This window comes from Colius striatus, chromosome 1 (assembly GCF_028858725.1).
Source record: "Colius striatus isolate bColStr4 chromosome 1, bColStr4.1.hap1, whole genome shotgun sequence".
Taxonomy (NCBI): domain Eukaryota; kingdom Metazoa; phylum Chordata; class Aves; order Coliiformes; family Coliidae; genus Colius; species Colius striatus.
Window position 1 is genome coordinate 86,443,887 of NC_084759.1, and position 26,717 is coordinate 86,470,603.

Below are 26,717 nucleotides of genomic sequence, written 5' to 3' on the forward strand. Positions count from 1 at the left end.
TTTACATGCTATGCATATAAAGTAATACCAGCTGCAAAACAGTTCTGTTTCCTTATTTGGTTTTAGATGTATTGTGGACTTATGGTGGATATATTAACAACAGCAGTTATAGATAATGTGGTATTTAAACCAAGCAGTCCTGTCTTCCTAATACCAGCTATGAGGTCAAGATGTTTCTTGTGGAATAGTGCAAGGGAAATGAAAAAAAAAATAAAAATCATGAACTCTGAAAGTTTCAGGTCTCAATTTATAAAACTTTGTGTAGGAAAAGAAAATCTCTCAAAGAACTTTCATTTAATTTACAATTGTTAGCAAGTCATTTTATTACTTTCTTTGTCCAGGAGAAAATTAAGTCAAATGATGACCCCGATGTGATTGGTTGGATTTTATTATTGTTTTAGGAGTGAGCATTAATTTAACAGCAGGGGTCTCATACAGAGGCCAGGAATCATGTGTGCAAGATGAGAATATATACATGATGAGAAAATATCTTATGCTCTGACTGTTAGTATTGTCATACAAAACCTGCTTCAGAGATTATCAAGACTATCACAGAACAGTAATTTGTTCCTAGAGGAAGTAAAGAAATAAATATCAGCAATATCCTCTGGCAAGAAACTATGTTGAAACGTCAACTGCTTCTCCCCTTGAAAGGTAGTTTTGATTTTTATGGCCAAACAGGTAATTCACTGACTTGTTCTTTTTTTAACAAGTAATGACATCTGACAGAACCCATATATACTGTACTTGTCTTAGGTCTATAGGTCTCAAACGTCAAAATAATTTCTTTTCCAAACTGAAAATTCTCATGTCTACATAACATTTTATTGTCAGTGTGGTCTCATATTCTATTTATATACATCTCTGCTACTCAGTCATTATGCCACATAAGGACACTTCAGTTTGGCTATATATTCAGAAATACTTTAACCCTACTGCAAAGATTTGGGACATACTGGATCAGTTAATATGGCAGATAGCTATACACCTATGAGACCCAGGAATAGATACAGACAATATTTAAATTTGACTTCAATAAAGTCTCAAAATATTTATCTCCTGAATTCCTGTGGTTAATCCTGTAGTTCTTAGGATTCTACTGGTTTCCTGAGGGGTAGTTGAAGTGTCATTTGAGTTTCCAGTCATAAAGATAATTAGCAGTTCTTGGCTGGGGATTGTGCATTGCTTGCTCTTCAGAGAAAAAGGTTAAAATCAACTTTATAATTTTCTAATTTAGAGTAAAACATAGTCAGAATTCTGCAAACCCAATAAATATACAAGTTGGTGGCCTCTTAAATTCAGAGCAGAATAGAGTGGTATATGCTTAGAAGGAAACCAACTAGACTGGAAAGACTTAGCTATGGCAGGAGGCAAACAAAATCAAATAAAGTCCCTCAATGGAGAGAGAGAAGATGTTATTAAAACTGGCAATTACTATTAAGATATTCTGGAAAGGACCAAAGACTCTAATTACTTGACAGCACCAGGATGATTCTGAATTGTACTGACACAGAAGACAGGCTTTGGATGACTCAATGGTATATGGGAGCTGCACTCTTTCTAACAGAGGTGTCTGCTGCAGATCCTGCACATCTGTGTGAACCCAGAAATACAAATCATATGTAATTCACAACTCGGGAGGCAAGGTGACTACCAATATAAACATTTTCATATGAAATAGAAAACAAATGTTTACAATTTAGCTTGTCCTTACTTTTGTACAAAGTGTTTATTTTTAGTTCTTAGAGAGAAGTTATTTCTCTTTGATTCGGGATGGAAAAACAGATAATCATTGCTGATTCCTTTTTAAAACTTTGTTAAAATACACTAGTGGATAAAACTATATTAAAAAATAGCTTTCTGGAATAGGAAGGAGACATTTTAGGTCAGTAACCATAACTATCAATATCTTGTGGTGAGATAACTGGAAATGAAAATTTTCATGGAAGACATTTAATCAAATTAGGATTATTCATTTTATATCTATCAAAATAAGAAGGAGTTAGCCTTCAAAACTAAGGCATTTTCCTCTTTTATACGTTTGAGAATAGTCTTTAAAGCAGCTCAAAGCTAAGTGATTTGCAGTCAAATGTTGAAAAAATGTAGGGACAAAAGCTTTCCCCAATAGATGTTTGTCACAGGTGTCAGATGAAGAAAAGGTAGAGAAAAAAAACCTTATGTATAAAGATGACAGGGAACAGATCTTTAAAAACTGTCATCTGGTATCAACTTGAAAGAAAAAAAAAAGTAAAAGTTTATTTTCTGATATATGGCAGCAAAGAGCTGCAGACAAGTTTAGAAAAGAGTAAAAAAACCCAATAGTAGTCATGTTTTCTATAATCTATAATTTTTCCTGAGGGAACATATTTGACTTCCAAATTTAACTATTACATACTTTTCTTTTTGTGTAAAGATCACTTCAAGTAAAATGGTGATAAATTAGAGATAACAGACACCAATAATTATGTGTAAAGAAAGTTTGTACAATGGTACAATCTTCTGGCAGTACATGATTTCATGTCCCTATTTTCATCCTGAAGTACTAAGAGTGAGCAAAATAATATAATGAAAATTCTGAAAATGTTAATTCAAAAATTTAAAACTATTTTTTACCATTTTGTATTAAATCAATGCAAACATGTTTAAAGAATATTTACTTTTTCAGAACTCTACAGAGACTTTTTTCAGTTCCTTCTCTGCTAAACATTTCAGTCGTTCTGATCATCTAAAGACCTAAATACAAAGGATTTCTCAGAACTCATTCGAAAACTCAAGGTTCAGTCTCAATAATTGTGCTTGAACAAGATAATTTAAATGGATAATACATGTCTGCGTGATTTAAAATGTGCTAGTGATAGTGAATCCTCCATATTTCTTTTGACAAAGCTTCTGAGTTGATTAAGCACATTGTTAAAAATATATTTCACTTGGTATTTGGCTACTGAATAATATTGACCTGAGTTCAGTCCCTACTTTTTCCTGTGGGAATGAATACTCCTCTTCACCAGCATTCAGTTTTTTATTGAGGTAGAACAAATGAGTCATCATCAAAAATCTCTTTGGTCAGGTAAATAATTTGGGATCACTGAATCCCTCACTCTCACCTTGAATCATTTAAACATGATTTTATTGCAGAGATAAACAACACCTACAGAAAGCAACACAGGGTAACATTGTTAACCAAAAGGAGGGACTCGGAAGTAAGTAAGCTTCAAAAAGTTTGAAAAAAAACCCATATATTGCTCTAATAAATACCAGGCAGAGGTACCAAAAAGTAGGACAAAAGGCATTTCCACTTAATTCAGAGTTGATATAATTTTGTAAATCTGGACCTGAGAAACAGAAAACAACAAAAAAAATCACTTGATTTGGAAAAGAGATAAATCAATAAGAAAAAAAGACTAATAGCATATGGTTGGTGATTTTGTATTTAAAGTGATGCAAAGCAAGCTAGAAAGATAAGGATCATCCAAACTTTCCTCAAGAGCTACTGACATGCACTCTAAGTCTTCTTCTAGATTGTATGAAAATTGTTTTCCAAATGCTTCACTGAACAACTATGAGAAGAGGATTTGTTACCTTTCAAGTCTCTATGTTTTACTTTGAAACACTGACCGCTTTAGTATGGGAAAGCTTTAGTACACCTATGTATCTGTTTCTCTGTGTTAAAATGAATTCAACGTTAAATACCTTCCCTCAAATAAGTGGAGATTTGTGAAAGTAGAATTATCAAGTATCTCAAAAACATGGAAGGGTGCAAAGTACCTAAGACTCAGTGAACTTTCATTACGTACTTAAATTTTAAAGGTTATAACTATTTTTGCACATACAGATTTTACCTAAATAGCATAGTAATAGTAACATCAGAAATGGCAAATCCTTGAGCATAAACCACTAAATGGTAAAATTAATGTACTAGCAAGAAGAGTCACACACACTCTTCCAACTTTGGTCTCATAAGCCTTTAAAGGCTTGTAACCTCAAACGACATCATCACTATCCAAAAAAATAAATTCAATTTCCCTCCAGTCAGCAGAAGATTATACTAGACCTAGTGATTGTGAATATAATAGAGAATTTTATATATGTTGCTAACGTAAACTCTGACGTCCGATGAAGAATTTGTGTTTCATGCGTCAATGGTTGTGAGATATTATTTCTTGTAATAGTAAAAGCTATGATTCAACATTTTTCATAGCACTTTAACACAAATATTTTTTCTGCATTTCCCTAAGAATATCCAAATTAGGTCCTATGCCTAATACCAAAATTCCCTCTGTTGGCTTAAATGCTATAATTTGTGAGCAAGATAAGCACATACACTAAACAGAGGCAAAGACTGAGTTATAGTTTAAATAAATATTGGTTAAACCTAAATATTATTGTAAGATGCAAGGTATTTACTAACGTTGATAACTGAAGACATCAACGTCATCTGTCGATGACTGAAGATATCAGCCTCATCTTCATATAAACAGGCAAGGTTTCAGCCTAGATATTGTGAAAGCTGAAAATAAGGTCCTGTGTGCATCATAAAAGGTAGAAGAGAAAGTTAAATCAATTTTTACTGAGACTGATATGAAGAGGAAAGAAGTACTAGTGATATGCATTCTTTTTGCAAATACACTCAGGCAGGTAGAATCCCAGCGGCTTTATCAAACTGAAATAGGCCCTGCCTAATCATTCAGGCTTTGTGACAGTAAAGTAAATCAGGGAATCCAATTCCCCTCAGTAACTGAAAGATATCAAATTTTAATGAGAATGTGAATAAGTTATTATCTTCCCCATAAAAAATATTTTGAATAATTTGTTAATCTTAGTAATAGTATGACAAAATATCTAGGGAAGAGAATGAAAGCAGCAGAGTACTAAGGATATGATGTTCATTATAATTAAATTATTATTCTCCTGCAGAGAACAGTTTTAAAGATCTCATTTGTCAAGAGCTGAAACCACAGGATTATTGATCCAGGTTATATCTTGTAAACAAAGAGAAATATATAATTTTGAGGTGAACGTATATACATTGGCATACTAAAGGATTAAACAAAATAATTAAACACACAAATAATCCCATCCCAATTCACAGCCACACTAAGTAGAACAAATGCCTAACATACACATTTACATTTCCTATAATTTCAGTGCAACTGAAGCCAATGTTTAAATTATTTGTTATTTAGGGACCGTCTTACATACTTGAAACATACTCAACTGTTTAACATACACAAATATGCTACTGAATCATCAACTTCATCCATCGTTCAGAACGGAGTAAACTAAATGCATCTTTTCCTATAATAAATAACGTATCTGACCTATGAGTGCAACTGTTAGTAGCAATTATTTCAATGAATCATACATGCCATCACACAGACAAAAATATTATTTACGTGCATACAAAACTTGCTATGAAATACTTAGGGAAGAGAACATAGGAAAGAAAAAAGAAAGAAAGGAGGAACATTCATAGGAGAATAAGGTAAAAGAGGATAAAAGATGTCAGTCATGTAAATGGATGCTGGCTAGTATGTCTGTGTGACAATGGCTCAGGCTTCATCACAATCCTATACTCGTATTAAATCCAATGTCTATTTTCTGTGTGAGTACATGCCCTATATCATAAGCCTCTGTGTGAGTTGGCCACAAACAAAGTTCAAACTAGACTAGCCAGCAAGCAACTATTGGAGAGACTAAGTCTAAGACCAATCACTGGAGAGAATAGCATTTTGACATGGATAGTTGGGTGCCAGATGCTATCTAATATATGAAGTCAGACTAATTAACAAGTAGCAGGAGGCCAGCATCTGGAAAGAGGACCAGTTAACAGGAAAAGGGCCTACAGACTGAGCACACACATAGGACAGACTTATATTTGTGTTCAAGAGACCCCGCAGACATGAATGTATTTGTGAGCTGAGTAAGCAATGTTCTGCTAGCAAACTTTGACTTGGACTAATCAGCAGCTGGGGTCAGATCAGCATCCAGAAAGACCTAAGGTCTGAGTCAGTAACCAGATAAGGAGCCTAGGAGTCAGACATGAATTCTAGAGAAACTTAAAAGTCTATGCTAACATTTAAAAGACCTTGAAGTGTAGAAGTACATCAATAGATTGAAAGTGCATACAGGTATCTCCAGCACAGTTCAGTCCTCATCAGCCAAACACCAGAAAATGCCCCAGGCTGTGCATGCAGTTTACATGAGTGATGACTATTTTTATAGGTGTGTTAGTAAAGGCACTGATCTCTATGTTGATCTCTACGATTGTGTATGTTTGTTATCTGTATGTCTATGTGCATCTGCTAGTCTGCATACAGGAACATTTGGTCAGCCTGGCTGCTGGATGGGCAGCAGAAGCCCCTGGCTTGGATTTGGTTGCAGCAGAAAGGGAAAGAGAACCATTTGTGGTCCTAAAATCCACTGACTTCTTATCTCATAATCTGAGGTTCATGTTGGCTTTAAGCATACTAAGCTTTTCATTACATCATAGACCCTCTTAAAAGTTAAACGTCCTGATTCAGCTACTGTGGCAAATATTCTGGATCTGGCTGCTATATTTATTGCTAAACCAAAGTCCAGACAACACTTGACTCCATCAAGAAGTAGAGAATACATATCTCTGTGCCCAGCACACTCTGTTAGCTTTCTTAACCAATTCAAACATCTGGTCTTGAGGACTAAGTGACAAAAAAAGTCACAAAAAAGTCACAAAAAATAAGTTAAAAAAAGAGGAAAATAACCAGCTTTCTCTCCTTTTCTCACTCTAGATTGAAATTTCACGTAATTCCAACTGAGGTTGCTGTGTAAGAACATTTTTGAAATGCAACAGAAATACCTATCTATCAAAGGATTGTAGAACTATGAGTACAGAAGGTTGACAAAAAGATTCATAAAATTCAGGGAAAGGCATAGAAGCAAGATTATTTGACAAAATAATTATGGAATAATGTGATTAAATACGTTTGATGACTGATTGGAATGTAGAGAAATATAAGATAAAAAAGAGACATTTCTGTGTTATATATCAGGGTCTATGCTACCTTACACTAAATTCCAAAAGAGACTCCAGGCATATCTATCCTGTTCACAGTCCCTCAATATAACAGTCACACAGAGTACCAAGGTTTGCAAAAAAATCTTACAGCTGTCTTGTAAATACCCAGTGACTCCTCACACTGGCATTGGGGCATAGACTTCTAAGAACATCTGATGAGTCATAGCAGTGATAATCATACTGAAATGCATATAAATAAAGCTTAACACATGGGAAATAAAACTTTTTGAATTAAGCTGAAGTACACAAGGTTCCTTCAGTAAAGTTAAATCAAATTCTGATTAAGAATGATCTTTAGGTTTCATTGACTTTAAAGCATGAGGCACTATATTGAGAAGAATTCTGTTATCACTGTGGGTAAAAATTGCTCAGCTACTGAATGCATAAAATATATAGAATTTTACTTTCTCTTAGTTTTTGTCATATCTTTGAAACTCATTCTTCATTGATCAAAAAAAAAAAACCCAAAAATGCCAAAGAAAATGTTTTAAAAAAAGAGTTCTAGAAAAACTCATTGTAGGGAAAAAAATGAACATTAATTCAATGCTTTAATTATCAAGCATTTTTAAGTTTGAAAGCTCATCTCAGTTTCAATACCGCCTTCTAGCGTTTATGCTGTAAAATAAAATCTGTGCTGCAAGCGCTGAATAACGTACATTTAAGTTGTCTTTTCTCTCCTGGACAGAATGCAGTAATTAAACCAAAAAGAAAATAAAATTAAAATCAAATACCTCTTCTTCTTCTTCTCAACAACTCAGACCATCTTGTAAAAAACAACAACTTTTATCATGACCTTTCATATTCAAAAATTCTTATGAAAAAGGTTCAATTTCAATTTCTTACACATACCTCCTCACTTGAAAATACAATCTATTACGGAAAGTTAACTTAGAAAGACAAATGAAAAAAAGTTACTGCAGGCTCAACAGTTGTAGTTCCCAGTCAGGAAACTACTAGCTAGTTTAGGAAGATGGGAAATTTAGTCTTTAATGTATATTTGAGGTGGAGCATGGATGCAGAAGGATCTTGCACTGACAAATTAAGGGGAGACAGAGACATGCTGTGGTTATTCCAAGAACGGGGGAGGACCGGAAAAACAGATATAAGACAAAAGCCTAGAAAATCAAGCTTCTTTAGCTGCTTAAGAAACAACTGATTGATGCAACTGGTTGTTTCCCCACTGTGCATTTGTGTCTGGAACACAAGGCTAGTGCAGATAACTTTATAGCCAATTTAGAGCTAGACATAGATTTGCTGATTAAGTCACAAGATGAAACAAATCTGCATCTCTGAAGTTTTCTCTGGGTTTACTACCTAAACAGGTGAAGACTAGAAGCAAGAACCAGGAAAATGGGATGAGAGGAAGTAGCTCTGTCTTATTTGGGCTTATTTGGACATATTTTGGCTCCATCTTTTCTATCCACAGCTGTTATCAAATAGATTAGCAGTAATATGCTATTCCACATAAAAATTAGTCCTCTTTTAATTTTATAAGTCTATTGAAATAGAAGGAGATAAATTCTTATCAAGTTCTAAAACACAGCAGATATTTTAAAAGAGAAATAGGCTAAGATCATGTGAAATAACAGCCTCCCCTGTGTCTGATTTGCATAGTTTAAATGTTCTGAAGTCCTATACTCTGGATGTTTAGTAACAAATCAAAAGATTCTAATGAAATCTACTGCATGGCCTAGCTTAAATCTGTGAGGCAATTATGGCTTGAAAATATATTTTCCATGATAAATCCACATGAGAAGTCCTATGCGGATTTGCATATGACAATGCAAGAGATGGGTTTCTGATGTCTTCTTTTCTTTGCATCCTGAATATCACTCTCCCTCTGTCATTTTGCAACATCAGTCAAACACACTGAAGTAGATAAATCATTTCATTCTATAGTCAAGGGAATGTACTGTTCCTCAATTCAGTGTACTGTTTTTAAAAGAACAGTGTCAGAAAATTTCTGCTTATTCTTACAGTGCTGCCTTTCACTTCATTAGCTTTAAGTTATTGTACTAAAATGGCTTCCCGGATTTGCAAAAATGCATAAAGATATGTCCGTTTAATATAATTTTTAAAGAAATTAAAACTCAAAGGTAAAATGAGTGCATACAACAGGCCCTATAAATATATATAAAATATGGCCTGAAGACATTCCAGAAAAATAAAAATATTTTAGTTTTATTGTTTATTATATTAGAATTTTTCATATTTTGACCAACACACCAAACATACCTATTTCAGTACTGAAAAGCATACAAGCTATTAACACTGCCTGTAACTAGACTTTCCTGTAAGAATATTTTTCAGCACAGATTCTCCAACTATTCATTCATACAGTCAGTTTGCAAGAGCGCTTTAAAATGTGGCATGAAAACGTCACTACTGATTAATGATTTTCATCATTTGTGGAAAGTTGTAGATGTGCTGTGGCTTTAGAGAGCTCTCCAAGATTTCCCATACTGACAGTAGAGACAACCTGCCCTCAAGAATGCCACCAGCTGGAATGCAGTGACTTGTCACCATATCTCTATGGAGATTAAATGGCTTTGACTGCATCACTCATCTTGCCATGTCATGTCCCAGTACTGACATCCTCTTTAAAAAAGCACACTTCTCCGTCAGCTTAAACATAAGAGCACAGCTCTTTCATAATGTTTCACCTGGTCAAAAGAGGTAAGCCAGACTGATTAGCAATCAGGAAACTGCAATGTACATGGAGTAGAAAGAGGTCCCATACCTCCCCTTCTGTTGGAAATTTCACAAAGCAAATCTGCATCTGTACAAGCTTCCGAGTACAGATGAGAGACAACAGAACAAGGGTAAACACTATCTGAAGGTTTAAACAAGGCAACAGTCATACAGATAGGCTAAGATGTCTAAGAAGAAAAGTAATTCTGTCTTTAATACACTGTGGTAAAAAAGTTTGCTTTTTGGTGGTGAGCATAAACAATAAATTCTCCAAAAGCATATGTAATCCTCAGAGTAGGTGTTCACCTGTCTATGATGCAAAGCCCAATTAGGTGACTACAGCACCACAACTGTGGATTGATATTACTGAGAAAATAGGTAAGGTGTGAGAAAAATAGGATTGGACTAGATGACCTCTAGACTTCCCTTCCAACCCCTATCATTCTGATATTCTGTGAAAATACCTGAAGTCTTGCAAGATAAAAAAGGTAAAAATATAGACAGAATGGCAGTAGCACCTCAAGGGTTCAGTAAGAAACTACTGAAATTAAAAGATCTAAAAATTCTATCAGAAGAAAGTAAAGAATCTGAAGGTAGCAACTCATCAACACCGTGGACCAACCTGTTACAAGACTCAGTGGAGGCTGACCCATTCCCAAATGACTGATGACAATCTGGGAAGTAAGGATACATCAAACACCTCACTGGAAATACTATTTTGATATCTAGCCTAGTAGCATGTTAGTCGTTGTTATCTACTGTATGTATTAGCCAATAAGAGAAAGTGTTGTATTCTAAAAATGCATAAACCTTTCTTGCAAAGTCTCTTTGTATGCATCAAAAGATGCCCACCTCAAAAGTGAATCAGTGAGGAAGGTTTCTTCTAACCACAAGGTGGAGAACAGGTCTCACTCAAAGGACAATTCCAGTGAAGATGGTTGGTATCCAAGTGTTCTCAAGCTCCTGGTTAACAGACCACTATGTGGGATCTGCATCAGTCAGGAACAATCAACCAATCTACAGTGGGATATAGCCTGTCAGTAAAACTTTCTTTGACAGACTAGTACTGAGGACACATGGCTCACAAATTTTTCTACTTGGCATTCAACAACCAGTAACTATAGATGTAGATGCAGTCTGCAGTCAGCCAGACACCATCCTACATTTATAGTACCACAGCAGAATTAGGCTGGCTTCCTCAGAGGAGTCCAGGATTAACTCCTGGATCAACTCAGTGCACAAAGGCAGATTTAGCTCCAACAGCATCTCGGATGCAGGAAGAGAAGCAGAATAAAAAAATTGAGACAACTAAAAGGCTAATCTACTAAACTGTTAACTTTCCCTCAAAAAGGAGAGACAATAGTGTAAAAAGGGAATATGAGTTGCAGTCCTGTGAGCTGAATGTACCCATAGTTTGAGGAACAATACCAGTGGGAGCCACCGATGATTAACTTCAGAAGACTGCCTGCTTACTCCCTGCCTTCATTCCATTCTGACCATTCCTTTGCCATCTATGACAAAACTAACCTACCAGTCCCATGGTCCTACATGGAGAGTCAGACAGATATCTGACACCTACCTGCAAAGCCTTCTGCATAAACGGTACCCATTTTTGAAACAGTTAATGTACCCATGACACAGGTAGAGCTATTTGGTCAGTAAAAAGGCCAGCAGAGGAAGAGAAAACTCAAAGCAACAACCTGCACTCTAAGTTTCAGAGCAGCCCAAGTTAAATTTAAATTGTCCCACCTAGTTTTACATAATATTAAAATAATTTTCCTAAATTAGATGCTCAAATTCAGTATTATTAATTGTGGCTACCAAACAATGAGAAAGTTGCTTCTGTACATTCAAGTTTAAATATTCCTCACAAATAAATCCAGACACGAAGTTATTTACACTATCTAGAAGATGCTCAAGAAAATCTAAAGAATCATAAACTTCATTTTCCATATGCTAGCATCTGCACCATGGGCATTAAGAGGTCACTCTCATTGATAAAGGTAGCTTTTGACTTGGTACTAGGCTGTGTGAATATTCTGTAGCACAAGTAATTAACATATCACACTTTATCAAATACTCGAGTGAACAGTACATCTGTTAGACAGTTTTGCTGAGATTAGGGATATTTGACAGTTTCAAAAGGTGAAAATTCAGGTAAGGAAGCAACATGAAAGAAAGAAAGAAAGTAAAAACTAAAGAAAAGTAGAAAAAGATCATGACAAAGAAGACTCAAATAGATAATACAGGAAAATACTTAGAGTAAGGAAGTTCAAAGTCTGTCAGTATTTTAATGGAATATTAATTCCTTCAATTTCTCTTGGAAAATGTATGCCAAAAAGAAGGAAATGTTGAGTTTAAAAACTTTGAAAAGACAGAAAACACTTTTTTAAAGTAAATTTCCTAATTATTTCATCATTTCAATCTCTTATCTCATTTTGGTTTGCAGTGAGGTCTCAGTGTATGTGTGTCCTTCTTCTCCAATTATTTTCATTGTTATTACCTCCTTATGAAGATAAAAATAGGAGAATATTCCATATGTATCTGGTTGTTCAGTCTTTCTATTGCTTGAATGTCCCTTTTCTACAGAATCCATTATATGAATGACTACTTCCTGCACAACCTCTGATGCAGTCTATGAAGTGTAACATTATTTCTGCTTGCTGTGACCAAATTGTGGCCATAGAATGCCATTAAAACATAGAAGAGGAAAGAGAGCTTAACATTTTCCAATATCTTTTCAAAATAGTCTTCTAGAATGGAGAACTATTTCTCACAGCTCTTTTTCTATCTCTTAAAGTCGTTTTGCAATATTGAAAGCATTATAAAAGGACAGAATCTTCCTAGGAACAACCAGGGAAATCAAGTATACTAGCTTCATTGTTTTCCAGTCTTTGAAAGCAATCAGGAGAAAAAATAGATTGTGCATGCAGAATCATTGAAAGAAAAAACATATGCTAATAAGTACAGAATTAAAGAATAAAGTCTTGAAATTGAACATTTTAGGAAAATGGCCTGAGGACCTGAATAAAATTTATGACATTTCTTAGGTCAAATTAGTTTAAAAGCCAAATTATCCGTATTCATAGTGGACTGTATATGACATAAAAGGTATGCTAAAATGCTTTCTCAAATATTGCTGAATAAAATATGAAACTATAATAGCTACACGCTTCTAAAGTGCATACATAGAATTTTAATATCTCAAATTTGATTGCCATCCAAGTGGTTTTATACTGCAGGAAGCTTTTTGGAAAATGTCTCCCTAAGAGTGTATACATGTATCAAATATATTTTATCTTTCCTTCCTAAGTGCTTAGGAGACCTAATAAATACATATATTTTACACTAAAACAAAGTTGGAAGGCAAAATTAAATAGCTAATCATAGAAATCTCAGTAGAAAGGGTAAAGAGATGAATATGGAACAAGTGACAGAACAGGTTCATAATATAGAAGTTTCTGAATATAAAAGCTCTGCTGAAATGTGGGGAGAGATATATAAAAAGATAGATTTTGCAAACTGCCCTTTTTACTGTTTTTGTTTGAATTTACACCAAGTCATTCACAACAAACACATTTATTGACCACCTGGAACATCTGCTAAGCCATAAAATGCAACGATTGGAAGTTGAATGCAAAATGAGACCCCAGCTTCAGTATTAGGACCAGGTAAAGTAATTAAACCTGTGTTACTGGGAAACAGTACCAAGCAGTCCAGATGACTTATCTTGCTACTGTGAAGCCAAGACAAGAAAAACAGTCTACCAGAGTAATAATTTAATAATTTCACAGCATGGCTAGTATTTTGGCCTTTTTTTTTTTTTTTTTTTGTAAAAGTATGATAAAGAATTATTCCAAGATTCTCTGTTCTTTATTTCTGATTTTTTCTTTTGGTTTTTAGTGTCAGTGAGGAAAAATCAAGTCATTAATTAGCAGCAAGTGCAGTTATTCTGTGTTTACTTGTAGCACCTATTATGAGGTCAGGTTGCATTCCTGTTGTTTCTTTTACACATAATCATCACTTTGACATCAAACATGACATTTGTGTTTTTATGGCAAGACATTATTTATAAAAGAGATCATATTTCAATACTCCAAGGAGATAATTTCAGGATTGAGGAAAAAATAACTGTCAAAAAAATGAACAACACACTTTGGAGGATTTTTACTGGATGCACCTCTGATTATTCCCAACTTTATTATTTATTTAAGTAAAACAAACAAACTTCATTGACATGGGGCTAATACTTCTTTCCACCAGGAGCCAGATTCAACAAATCAATTGCTGAGTTACTCTTCTCAAAGTACCAAATTTCAAAGGCCTTAAAAGATCATACCTTGTAAAAAATTCCAAGTGGAACTCAAGAAATTACATACCTTGTGATTGTTTAAGCAGGAGATGGAAAACAGATTCCTTACTGGTGGACTGGGATCCAGACGCACTGAGATGAAAACTGGACTGCTCCTGATCTAAAAAAAAAAAAAATAAAAAATTGTTCAGGGTAGCTTGTTTAGAAGTCAAAATGGATTAAACAGCTTTCCTAATAAAACAGCTTTACAGACAGACGTTTTAAAAATGCACTCTCAAATGAGAGTACATGGACAGTTTCTTTCAGTATTACCTCATAATGATGAAAAAAAGTATAGATACAATATGATCTTCTTAAACAGTAGTAAAATAATATTACAGCAGGAAAATCCAAAATGTTTCTGTTTAAATACATAGAGATTACAAAAGAAACCATTCTCTAGATAAAAAAATCCAATAGCCAAGAAAGCCCATGGTGATATGAAACATGTAATAGAAAGCTTGAAAGAAACAGGTTCAGGACCAGTGGTACTGCAGTAACTGTAAACAAGAATTGCTTTCTTGAAGATAAGTTACTGGATCGAATAACAGATTACTTCATAGAGACAGAGAATTTAGACATTACTTTGATTGATTTCATTGATTAGTGTCAATGTTGTGGATAAATGAAAAATGAGAAAGCAAAAATTGTTTTGAAGTCCAGCTTCATATATGGGTTTTGGAGTTCTTCAAGCAGCTGGATATCTTGCTAAAAGAATTGACACTTGCAGGAAATGCCTTGTAGGAAATACATGTATCAGGTAGCTCAAGAATCTGAGCCAAATAGACAGCCTATATCTGAATAATACGTCATATGAAAGGGTAGTAGCACTGAATGATAAACTGCTTAAAAATACTTAAACAATAGAAGAAATACATAAAGAATAGAAGGGCACTTTCCAGATATTAAAAGATGGATGGATTAAAAGATCCATCTTAACAGATCAATAAAGTAACTATATTGACATCTTTCTTAACCCAAGACACTGCAATGGCAGAAAAAAAGGCTATTATGAAAACTTTCCCTATAATACTCATTATTCTGAAGGAATTATTTTACTTTTTTTGTCCATGACGCAAACATGATGAATATTGTGCATTTACCTTACTAGAACGATTTTCCAAAGTTTAAAGTGTTGTATTTTCTTTACATCTATCTACATAGTCACATAAAAAATAATTTTACAGAACTAGATAACTAATCTCTAGATTTTTTTTTTTTTTCATTCTCTGAACAATAATTTCACTGTATAAAATTAAAAGCACTAGGTTATGTTTCATGATGTTTCAAAAATGCATTTATCAGCTCAGAAGTGAATTTATGTACTGCACACTATTTTTCTAATTGGTAGATAGTATCAAGCTTTGAATTTTACCAAAATCAGTACAGAGTGATATTAGCATTTTTATTTAAAACTGATTATGCCCATTCAAATCTCATTGCTAAATAATATATTTCTTCACATTTATACTACTTCTTTCTAATATGAAAAATATATGCAATAATACTTGGCATCCAATGCATTTGGTCTGAAAGAAAAATAACTGGTAGTAGCAGACTTTCTTTTGGGTATTTAGTTCAATTACATAATAAAATCAGAGAAAGCATAGAATCATAGAATTGTTTCAACTGGAAGAGACATTAAGATCATCGAGTCCAGCCTTTGTCCCAGCCCTATCAACCACTAGACCATTTCCTTAAGTACAACTCATTTCCTTAAGTACAACTCATCCACTCATCTCTTAAACACCTCCAAGGATGGTGACTCCACCACCTCCCTGGGGAGACCATTCCAATGCCCGACAACCCTTCCAGTAAAGAAATTCCTCCTCACATCCAGCCCGAACCTCCCCTGGTGAAAATTGAGGCCATTTCCTCTTGTTCTATTGCTTGTTAGTTTGGAAATCTTTGTATGATAAAGACATGTCCAAGCTACTGTGCAGGCAACCTTACCTTGGAAATAAGGTAAATTTTAATAATCAACAACAAAAGACAGTTATTTTTATGTCTGTAGGCACAATCTTACTAAAAGCAATCCTACAGACTATCACAGATACCAGTTTTAACAATGCAGATAACACTGGATTCCAGAGACCAACCAATTCACCCCCCTTATTCAATTCCTAATTACCTGTAGCTTTAATCTTTTATTTCATAATGGCTCTTCAAACTTTGAAGTGAATATCCCCTAAAAAAAACCCTGCACTTTTTTTTTCCTCAAACTTAGAAATGCATTTAATCTATTGAAAACACAAAATTAAATAATTCATGTCAAGTAAAATAAAGCATTATAGATATTAACAGACCACTAATATATAGGGACAATTCTTATACAGGTGAACTCTGTGGGGTATGGTTTATACTGAAGATTTCAGTGGTATAAATTATTTATATCAGTTTAATTGCTTCCATACAATCTTAGCAGAAATATTATAATAGTGCTCCTTACAGAAGAGCAGCTGAACTAGTACAAAGAGTCACTAAACCATCTGTAACAAGAGTATGAATACTCTGTAGCTCTGATCATTGGGGAAAATTACCTGCTGCTGATACTAATACTAATCCCACTAATATGGATACCTATGTGATAAATAGCTGCAGATTTAAGCCACAGATATGTATCTAAATCTTGGGAAGAAAATTTACTGCTATTAAATTCAGTAAGAAATCACCAGTTTTTAGGAGATCCAAGATTTCATCCCTTCATCACAAACCATCAGATGGTGGGTTTTACTTGCTCTACAATAATCCACAATAAAGGATTATTTATGCTACAATATCAGTTAAAATTCAAAGAAATAAATATATTTGAGGAATAATGCTCTTGGGTTTCACAAAGTTTAAGAATCACGAATGAATACTTCAGAAATGGTCCAGATATGACAATTAATTAATCTTTGTTTTAACTCCTGAACTATGTAATTCTAATCATAATTTCATATCTATCTAGGGCAGAAACTGCCTATGGAATGTTACTTGAGAACAAGATACAGATAACATCTGTAATCTTATTTAAAGCATTGAGTAAATCTATAAATGTTGATGTTTATTGCTTGTACATCTTAATTGAGATGACCTATTTTCACTGTTGCTACTTTTAATTCCCTTAAGAGGCGGCATATAGTCTGAAACGCAATTGGTAATGATCAAGATCTATTGAGTATTTCATTCTGCCTTCTGAGTTGCTTCTTTCTGTTGATTTCCCCATTCTGTTCTATCTTATCTTGTGGTGGTTTAGCCCTGGCTGGGTGCCAGGTGCCCACCAAGGGGATGGGGGATGGGAGTTACTGTCAGTTCAGTACAGATGGACTTTGCTGCTGCTTCTTCTCAGGGGGAGACCTCCTCATACTTCCTTCTGCTACACTGTGGGGTCCCTCCCACAGGCAAGCTTCTCCAACTTGAGTCCTTCCCATGGGCTACAGTTCCTCATGAACTGCTCTAGCATGGGACCTCCCTCAGGGGCACCTCCTCACTCCCTGCCCCAACATGGGTCATCCACTAGGAGAACAGTCCTTCAGGTACCAACTGCTCCAGCATGAGTCTCTCACAGGATCACAAGTCCTGACAGCAAACCTGCTCTGGAGTGGACTCGTCTCTCCCCACAGGCTCCCAGGTCCTGCCAGGAATTTGCTCCAACCTGGGCTTCCTACGGAGTCACAACCTCCTTTAGGCATCCACCCGCTCCGGCGTGGGATCCTCCACGGGCTGCGAGTGGATTTCTGCTCCCCTGTGGCCTCCATGGACTTCAGGGGCACATCTATACCTCACCATGGGCTGCACCACAGGTCACAGGGCAGTCTTTCTTTCAGTGTCTAAGCACCTCCTCTCTCTCCTCCACTGACCTTGGTGTCTGCGGAGAAGTTTTCACTTTCTCACTCCCTGTTGCCACTGCCATTTAGCAACTACACAGCTTCTTCCCCTTCTCAAATACGTTGGAGGCATTACCTCCATCACTAATTGGCCAGGTCTGGGTCAGCTGCGGGTCCATCTTAGAACCAACTGGCCCTAACCCTATCAGCTACAGAGGAAGCCTCTGGCAGATCTTTGTTTAAAGAAGCTACCCATGTAGCTCCCCCACTACGAAAAACTGGTCCAGGAAAAACTGCTACAGACCACCAATAATATCAGCAATAAGCATGATGAGTCCCATGCAAGATTAAATAAAGGAAGGCATTCCAAATGCTAAGATTTCAGATAAGATATTTCAATATGATAGTATTTTGGGGTTTATATTACTAAATATACAGTATTAAGTAATGTTCTCAGAGATGGATTAAAAACTGAATTTGAGTTACAAGCTGATGAGGTAATTACTATTCTTTGGATTAACATTCCTTCAGGAAAAAATAGGCTGTCATTCTTTAAGGAATAAATTAAGACTATTTTCTATTTCAGACTAAAATGTTAGTGTTTAATTAATTCAGATGGAAGTTTACTATTGTTATGTCTGAAGTAATATTACTATCATTCCCAATTATCTTGTACTTTCCCAAGTGTGTTATTGCACTGCTATGAGAGATTCTAGGACAAAAATAGGCTCTTGATGTCAAAACACATTTTTAAAAAGGTGTGGATCAGCAGAAAATGGGTAAGAGATACAGTCTTCTCCATAAATTAGGACTGTAAATGGTCTTGAAATAATGTGGGATGGCAAATTCATTCTTAATATTGAAAAAAAGTTAATTTGCTTTTACTATACGCTGGGCTAACACATCTGCATTGCTATGGCATATACAATATCAAAACTAGTATATTAAAATACTATTTACTTCCTTTCCAGATAAACTTGTCTTCAGAAAATGAAAGTTCAATTAAATATATAGGCCATTATGGAAATTATTTCCCAGGGTATGTAAGGGCCAGAAATAAAAGTATTCCATGACTTTACTTAAAAGACTAGATTTCTCTTTTCTGGAAAGAAGTAGGAATTACAGTAAATATCCCTACAGAGACCAAATTATACAATGCATAACCATGTCTAAAAACTGAATTGAACTGGTTGAATGCATAATTCAAGTATCTTATTGTGATTAAAAACATGCAAACATTATTTACAGGTCACCAACAGCAATTGAATTAGTAAATTAACATTACATATTTAGCTGATTATCAAATTCAAGATGGCTTTTGAAAGATAAATATGGTTTTACTTCCATAAAGGTCATAGTACAAAATTTATTTTTCAAAGATAACTTTTCATAGTTCCACCAATCACAGAAACATTTGATCATCATCATGTCATGTCTACTGATGTGTAAAGAAAAATGAAGGCTGAAAATTTCTGATGCATAAAACCCAACATCGATCTTTCACTGTCTAAGTCAGTTGCCTCTCCACTGTCTCTATTACTGCAAATCTCCCTGGGGCAAGTTAATGCTTTAGAATTAGAAAGATGACTGTGTTCTCACAAAAACACTTAAACAAGGTGGGTTTTGCTAAAGTTTTCAGAACATCTCAGTTTACTAGGTTTTAGTACAAATGTTTATAATGAAATAATTTCTGATGAAATCACATTGTTTGATTGCTATTTTGCATTATTTTCTAAATATCATATTAGATTAGCTTTTTTACAAGTGATACTTAGTAATATTAGGGTACTAAACTGTCCTATCCAGTACTGGATCTATGCTCAGCAAGCCAAATAATTTGCTTCTCATAATTGGTCTTGTGGTACCGATCAGAGCACTAGCTTGCAAGTACACTTGAATAAAGCATGCTGCACACCATGAGCCGTAATGGGAACCTTCACTCTACACATGTAATACACATCTATACTTCAAGGGATTATATAATTGGTTACTTTGTGGTCAGATAGGTTGGGATGCACCCTGGTGCTTCTAGAAGTGTCTGAGCTAAGATAAGCACAAAGAACAAATGGTGTGAGAGGGGAAAATACAAAGGTTGAACACTTTAGAAGGAAAATTTTATTTCTAACAATGTAAACATTTACTGTATCTTCAGCTTCATCCAGGAAGGATGAGTTGGCAAACAAAAGGGATTCAAAAGAGAAGTATACCAACAACTTATCAAGTTACCTTGGAACTGAAGCTTTACCATTCATCATGTCAACCATTTCTCCTAATTTACATTGCACTCTCTGTCATCATCCATGTTGTCAAGAAAGGTCTTGAATAATACGGACCCCTGTGCTGACCCCTGCATCAGTACTCATTACCAGCCAGCAGTTGGCTATCAAAATGTTTGTCACTGTCATTTGATACCAAATAGGTCAGCCAAGTTTTCAACACATTCAGCAGTCTGCTCATCAAGCCTAGATTTTCTTAGCTTCCAAACACAAATGCTCCATGAAGTAGTGAAAAGTCTTACTGAATCATGGCATATTACATCCACTACTCCTCCCTCATTTGCATAATCACTCATTTCCATATAGAAGACAATCACGTTAGTTAACCATGATTTGCACTTAACCAATTAATTTTCCTTTCTGACCTTCACACACTTGGAAATGGACTGCAAGAGGGTATGCCATTCATGAGCTAAGTAGACTGCAAAAAAGATGTATCCAATGACCCTATGGGAGACTGAGATTAAGGTGATCAACCTACTACTCTCTCAGCGTTCTATCATGTTTAAAAAAAGAAAACAACATAGCTTTTTTTCCAATCAACAGAAACATCTCCTGATTAACTTGAATTTTCATAGAGAACCACAGCCTCTCAAGCGCATTGGTCAGCTCTTTCTCACTCTGTGAATTGCATCTGGATTTGTGGCTCTGAATACATCCAGCTGCTCTGAGTTCACAGTCTGCTGCTCCCCTATGAGCAACTCATCTCAATTTCAAACTAAGTCAGTACATTCTGCTGTGGGAGCAAGTTTTGCTTGCAAAGACTAAGGCAAAAATGCCTTCTTATGAGCCCATACTTTCCCTGTTAGTCTTTACACCTGATGGGTTTTGGCCTTTCTGACATTTTTGCTAAATATACTCATGGTACTTTTATATTTGTCTTTTGTTACCTCTTCTTCCATCTCACCTAGGTGTAGTACAGGGAAATGCTGTCCCAAAGACTGCAACAATCCATGGGGCTTTATATTAAGTAAATTGTGCAAAGTATCAGGGACATGTTACATGTTGTTTGGGCTTGAGCTATTTTAGCTGTAACAGCACATAGACAAAATGCCAACCATTGTTTTGTTTGTTTTTTGGCTCCAGTTTAGTGATGTATAGTTTTGTGTTATTACCCTAAAAAAATCATACAATGTATGGTGAAGACCCAACAAAATGCATGGGCCATTGTGGAACTAAATCTGGGGAGAAATAAGAAAGCAAGAGTAGCAACAGCCCCTTCTGGAAACATAAAAATAACAGCAAAAAGATCCAAGAATGAGAAGAAAGAAACTGGCATTTTACCAATATTTCTTTCCCAGTGAATAACCTAGGATATTGATGACCGTCTCTGATAATTTACCATGAAAAATACAAGGTAGATATGATATATCAATATATTTGTGTGTGTATCAGCAGTAATTAGAATTAATTGGATAATTTAGACAAAAAGCAGAGCCCTGGGTTCAGCAACATATGCAAGTTTATCTGTCCAATCAACAAATATCCTTTTCTGACATTTTCTGTAACCTCTCCTCCACACATCAGGCTGTAGCTGCCTGTGTTCAAGATCTGCTCTGATACATTGCAGCTGTATAATTGGTATAAAGACTTCTGTGAAAATAGCCACCATGTGGATGAGTAGCATCTGAAGCGTTCACCCACTGCCTTGGAGTTGCTTTCAAACTCAGGTTCCTGGTGCTGCTCTTTGCATAAGCTATGTGCTAGGTATGTTGTCTCCAGTCATACACCTTGCCAAGCCTAGAGTACACATCTCCTGGCTTGATCACAGACTCACCTTTTCACCGTGTACACTGCTGCCAGACACTAGACTATTGGCTGAAATTGGTCACTGTCACCAGACCTCCTGCAGCAATCCACAATCATGTTCCAATTGTGCATGCTGTCACTGTCTTGGTGACTCTGATCTCATTGCAGCCTTGCAGCTGCCTTGGAATTGCTGTTCTTCTTTGTTTTTTTCCCAAGCTCTGTACAAATGCATGCAGAAATATTTGAGGAAAGAACACTGACAGAACCTTCTAGTGTCCTTCATTAAGTTCAATGTTTCCTTGCCTGTACAGGGAGTATAGGTTCATGCGTTCACTACATAAATGAACAGAAAGGTATAGTAACTGCAAGATCACATCAGCCTTGGCAATCTTTCCTGCAGCATCTAAGATTTGAGCTCTGGGAAAGCAGCAAACTTTCTGAGATTATATGTTGTTATTGTCAGCCTTTGTCCCATTTCGGAAGAAAACTTCAACCACTAGCACATATTGCTTCCTGTTAAATAGTGCTGTTTCTAACTTGAAGATCTGAAATGCTCAGCCCAGACTCTTTTCCCCTCAATGGATTTTTTTTCCCCTTCCTCTCTTTCACAACTCCCAACCTACTCTTTAGAGGAACAGCTACAGATGGAAATGGAGACTTCCCCACTGCATCTTCTTGATGCTTCTGTCTTCTTTTGGTTACATCAAACTTCTCAACTTTCAATGGTTTGGCTCTTGTTTTTGCAGAGTCTCCACAGAGATTCTGTCATTAACCTTGATGCAACAAAGCCGCATCTGCCACTGCAGGAAGTTTATCAGAGCACACATCTAACTGGTGAGGTCATTGCCATCCATAGCATAGCACCAGGCAGAAAACTCAAGAACTCCGAATTGCTCCAGACCAGGGCTGCAGTATCCACCCTCAAGACTTCCATTTGGATTACAAAAGTAATGATTGCACCATTTAGGGCCTGAAAACAGCTCCTGTGGTGTGTTGTCAACATTTATACCTTGTTTTCTACTATTAGCAGTACAGGAGCTGGACAAAACTGTTCCTCTCTTTACCACTGATCCCTGAGATCCTGGCAATGATTTACGTAGCCAATAAACAGTGGATTCACTGCATGCTGTTGTTCTGCATCACTGCACCATGATGAAAACATCAATAGAAACTCAGAAGAGGTCTGATCATTTATGAATGGAACTCTATTTTGTGACTGTTGTGAATGAAAATATTTTTGCAGTTAAATGTGGCAAAATGCACTAAAGTCTGCCAAAAAGCTTGGTTAGCAAAAGTATAAAGCATTCAGTCTTGAAATCAAAATGCTCTTGACCAGCTATCATTTAGATAAGAGAATCTCCCAACCCCTCCCCCCCATATATTAATTATATATGCAGCAAAAGTTGTATTTTTGTATTTCTAATTCATATAACAGGTGTAATTAAAAAAATATTAGTTCAATGTAACAAATGGACATGAATCCATGTTCCTTATACATCATTTTTCTTCATTTATTCTGTCTCACAAACTCCAAGTCATAACATGAGCATGTAAACTTGGCTTAAAACTTACCTTTGCACAGGTTTGAGTTTGATATTTTCTTATGTTTCCCCATACACAGGGTCTGTGTCAGGAGCCACTGGAAGGTTAATCTTCAATTTTTGTTATACATAAATGCCAGGAAATGCTTTGGCACCTGTTTTCTGATGCTACATGTTATGTGGGACTAGGTGCGATTCAGAGCTCTCTGCTTCACTCAGAGTGAAATTTACTCTTTTACCGAGTAAATTTCAGTCATCAAGGAGAATCTGAGGCTTTGAATTTGTATTCTACAGCATTTGTGAAATCTCAGTAAAGACAATAACTTGATCATCTTTCATAATTCTGGATCTTCTTTTAATGTTTGAAAATATTGCTGAAATATACTTGCTTGGAAGGTCAATCAGAAAAAACCTTAAAATGTTTTGCCCTTACTAACTCCTTCAGGTATCTAAAATGTGACAAAATAATATAAAATGTTTTGAAAAATAACTGAGGAACAAAACCAAAACTAAACATTAGCTATTTGGCTTAAACATACAGCTCCCAAAACACACCCCTGGAGTCTCCTATTGCCTAAGCGGTGCAATGCAGTCCACAGCCAACAATTGGCTGCATGTATACATGAGCCTATATGACATAAGAGGTCTACCGTGAACAGTAGTTAAAGGTTTGTATTATTTCTTAGATCTTACAGCACAGTCTACAGAGCTTTTCAGAGTGAGCATGAGCGATACACAATATCTCTGTTGGCAGGAAATGGAATGAGGTAAATGTAATCATATCGCACTCACACTTCTAATGTAACTAAAGAAACTTAAGATCCTTCCCATACCCCCAAACAATCCGAACCCCTGTACCTGTCAGTACAACATCTACCACCACATTTTCAGAAGTTGGATTTTTGAAGCATATGATGGCAGACGAACGCTGGCCAATGCAGGCACTTATGGTGGTTGGTTCCATCAGCTGAGGAGGAAGACCAGTCCCCAAAAGGTAAAATATCCATTCTTTAAGCTGTAGATGAAACACGTGACATCAGTTATTATTTATAAGATCTGTGCATTTTAAGGCATTTTGCTTAGTTCTCTCTTCTACTGATCTATGTCTCTTTTCTGTTTAAATGAACTACTGCTTAATGCTTACTTGCTTTCTTGTTCCTTAAAACTAAGTATTGCTACCTGGAAATCAATAGTTCCAGTTTGAGAGATGTTCACATTGCCTCTTTGCATTTAACTTCTGTGTTTATCTGATCATGGAGTATTTAAACTCAGAGCTTCCAGTGTAAGTGAATGGAAACATGTAGGCGTTGCAAGACAGCAATTCAAAGTCGTCTTAGAACCTGAAAGTAGATGAAGTGAGAAGCTCCCTTCAGAAGACAAAGGAAGAAGGAAAATAACTATTTGATGTGAGACCAATAGAATCACACAAAAAGATAAAATTATTAATGCAAAGATAATAAAAATATTAACCACTATATACAAAAGAATCAAGAATATTGGAAAGAGTGAGGCCTCATCTGGAGTTCTGTGTCCAGTTCTGGGGTCCTCAGCTCAAGAGGGACAAGGAAGTCCTGGAGAGAGTCCAGCACAGGGCCACCAAGATGATCAGGGGTATGGAACATCTTTCATACGAGGAAAGGCTGCAGGAACGGGGGCTGTTTATTCTGGAGAAGAGGAGATTAAGGGATGATCTTATTAATATTTACAAATATCTAAAGGGTGGGTGTCAGGAGGTTGGGACATCCCTTTTTTCTATAGTAGATAGTAACAGGACAAGGGGTAATGGGATGAAGCTGGAACACAAAAAGTTCTACTTAAATACAAGAAAAAACTATTTCACCATGAGGATGAGGGAGCCCTGGCACAAGCTGCCCAGAGGGGTTGTGGAGTCTCCTTCCTTGGAGGTCTTCAAGACCCGCCTGGACATGTTCCCATGCAACCTGATCTAGGTGAACCTGCTTCTGCAGGGGGGTTGGACTAGATGATCTCTAAAAGTCCCTTTCAACCCTACCATTCTGTGATTCTATGATTCTATGATCCAGGGCATCACCACAGAGCATAAAAAAGAGGAAATAATTAAATCAATGTGTTGATTTTACAATTTTTTCACAGTGACGGTAAAGTGTTGCCAGCCCCACATTTACTCTCTTAAGGGTATAAAGAGTGATGTTAATAATACCACTCATTATGGAACATTTAAAGGTAAATATAAATGTGAATAGTAAATGTAAAGACACTGTAACTATTTTAAAGGAAAATGTTTAAACTGTGCAATCATCTTGTTGCCTTTAAAGAATAAAAATACAGACTCAAGTCTGAGGCTTATCACAAATTGTTAAAATTGATCTGTTTTATACATTAGCAATCAAACAGGGATGCAGCCCAAAAAGAATAGAAAATAATAAATAAAATCAAAGCACTATTTCCCATGTGTGAAATATTGCATTTACTTATGCAAAATCTGTCTGAAAAAATTAAGGAAAATCTTTGATAGACAGGGTTCAAAAATTTAACAATGAACATGGAAATATTTAGAGTAAAAAGTGAGTAATATATTGAGAAACCTCAGCATAAGCAGGGATAAATGACACATTCTATGTCCTCAGAAAATAGCTTTGATCAGTAACATTCTATGCCTTTATTATAATTTATAGAGAAATACTAAATTCAACAAGAAAAACTGCATTTTAATCTTACCAAAGGAAATCCTTTGGCAAAAGTCATCCAAGGCTAAAGGATTGTTTATATACTTATGTAGATATTACCCAATACTAAAAGCCAGGCTATAAAAAAATAAAGCAAAAATTTTGTTCAGAATTTAGACAGTGTTTTATAACACTTGGTTTGTGGAGACTTATTACTCCAATTAACAAGAATTAAAAAGTGCCTCACTTAAAAATTGCATTTTATTTTGTTATATTTGAGTTCAACGTGACCTATAGTCTGTTTGTGGTTAAAGATTCGGGAGCAAGAAGCTAGCACTGTTCACTATTCAGGTTCTGACAGGAAGGCAAATAAATACTGCTGTTATACAGACTTTGAAGCAACATAGGACTAACTCTTTGATGAAGACTCTCCACTGGTCATAGTCAACAAGAAACTGCCAAAGAGCTGCCAAGCCAGCCTGTCATAGCACTTATGTTCCTGACTCATGTTTCTCTTTACTATATTGGCCTCAAAATAAATTAAAACAAAATGCTAAGCACACTTTGCAGGCTTGTTTCAAAGACTAGAACATAGACATGA

At 35.7% G+C, this 26,717-nt stretch overlaps 1 protein-coding gene across 1 annotated transcript in view; it reads right to left on the reverse strand.

Moving 5' to 3' along the window:
• CFAP47 (cilia and flagella associated protein 47) overlaps positions 1–26,717 on the reverse strand; it is a 278,645-nt gene that overhangs the window by 42,392 nt on the left and 209,536 nt on the right. Inside the window, 2 exon segments of the mRNA XM_062004443.1 lie at positions 14,125–14,217; positions 24,330–24,486. Of these exon segments, the coding sequence (XP_061860427.1) occupies positions 14,125–14,217; positions 24,330–24,486 (250 nt within the window).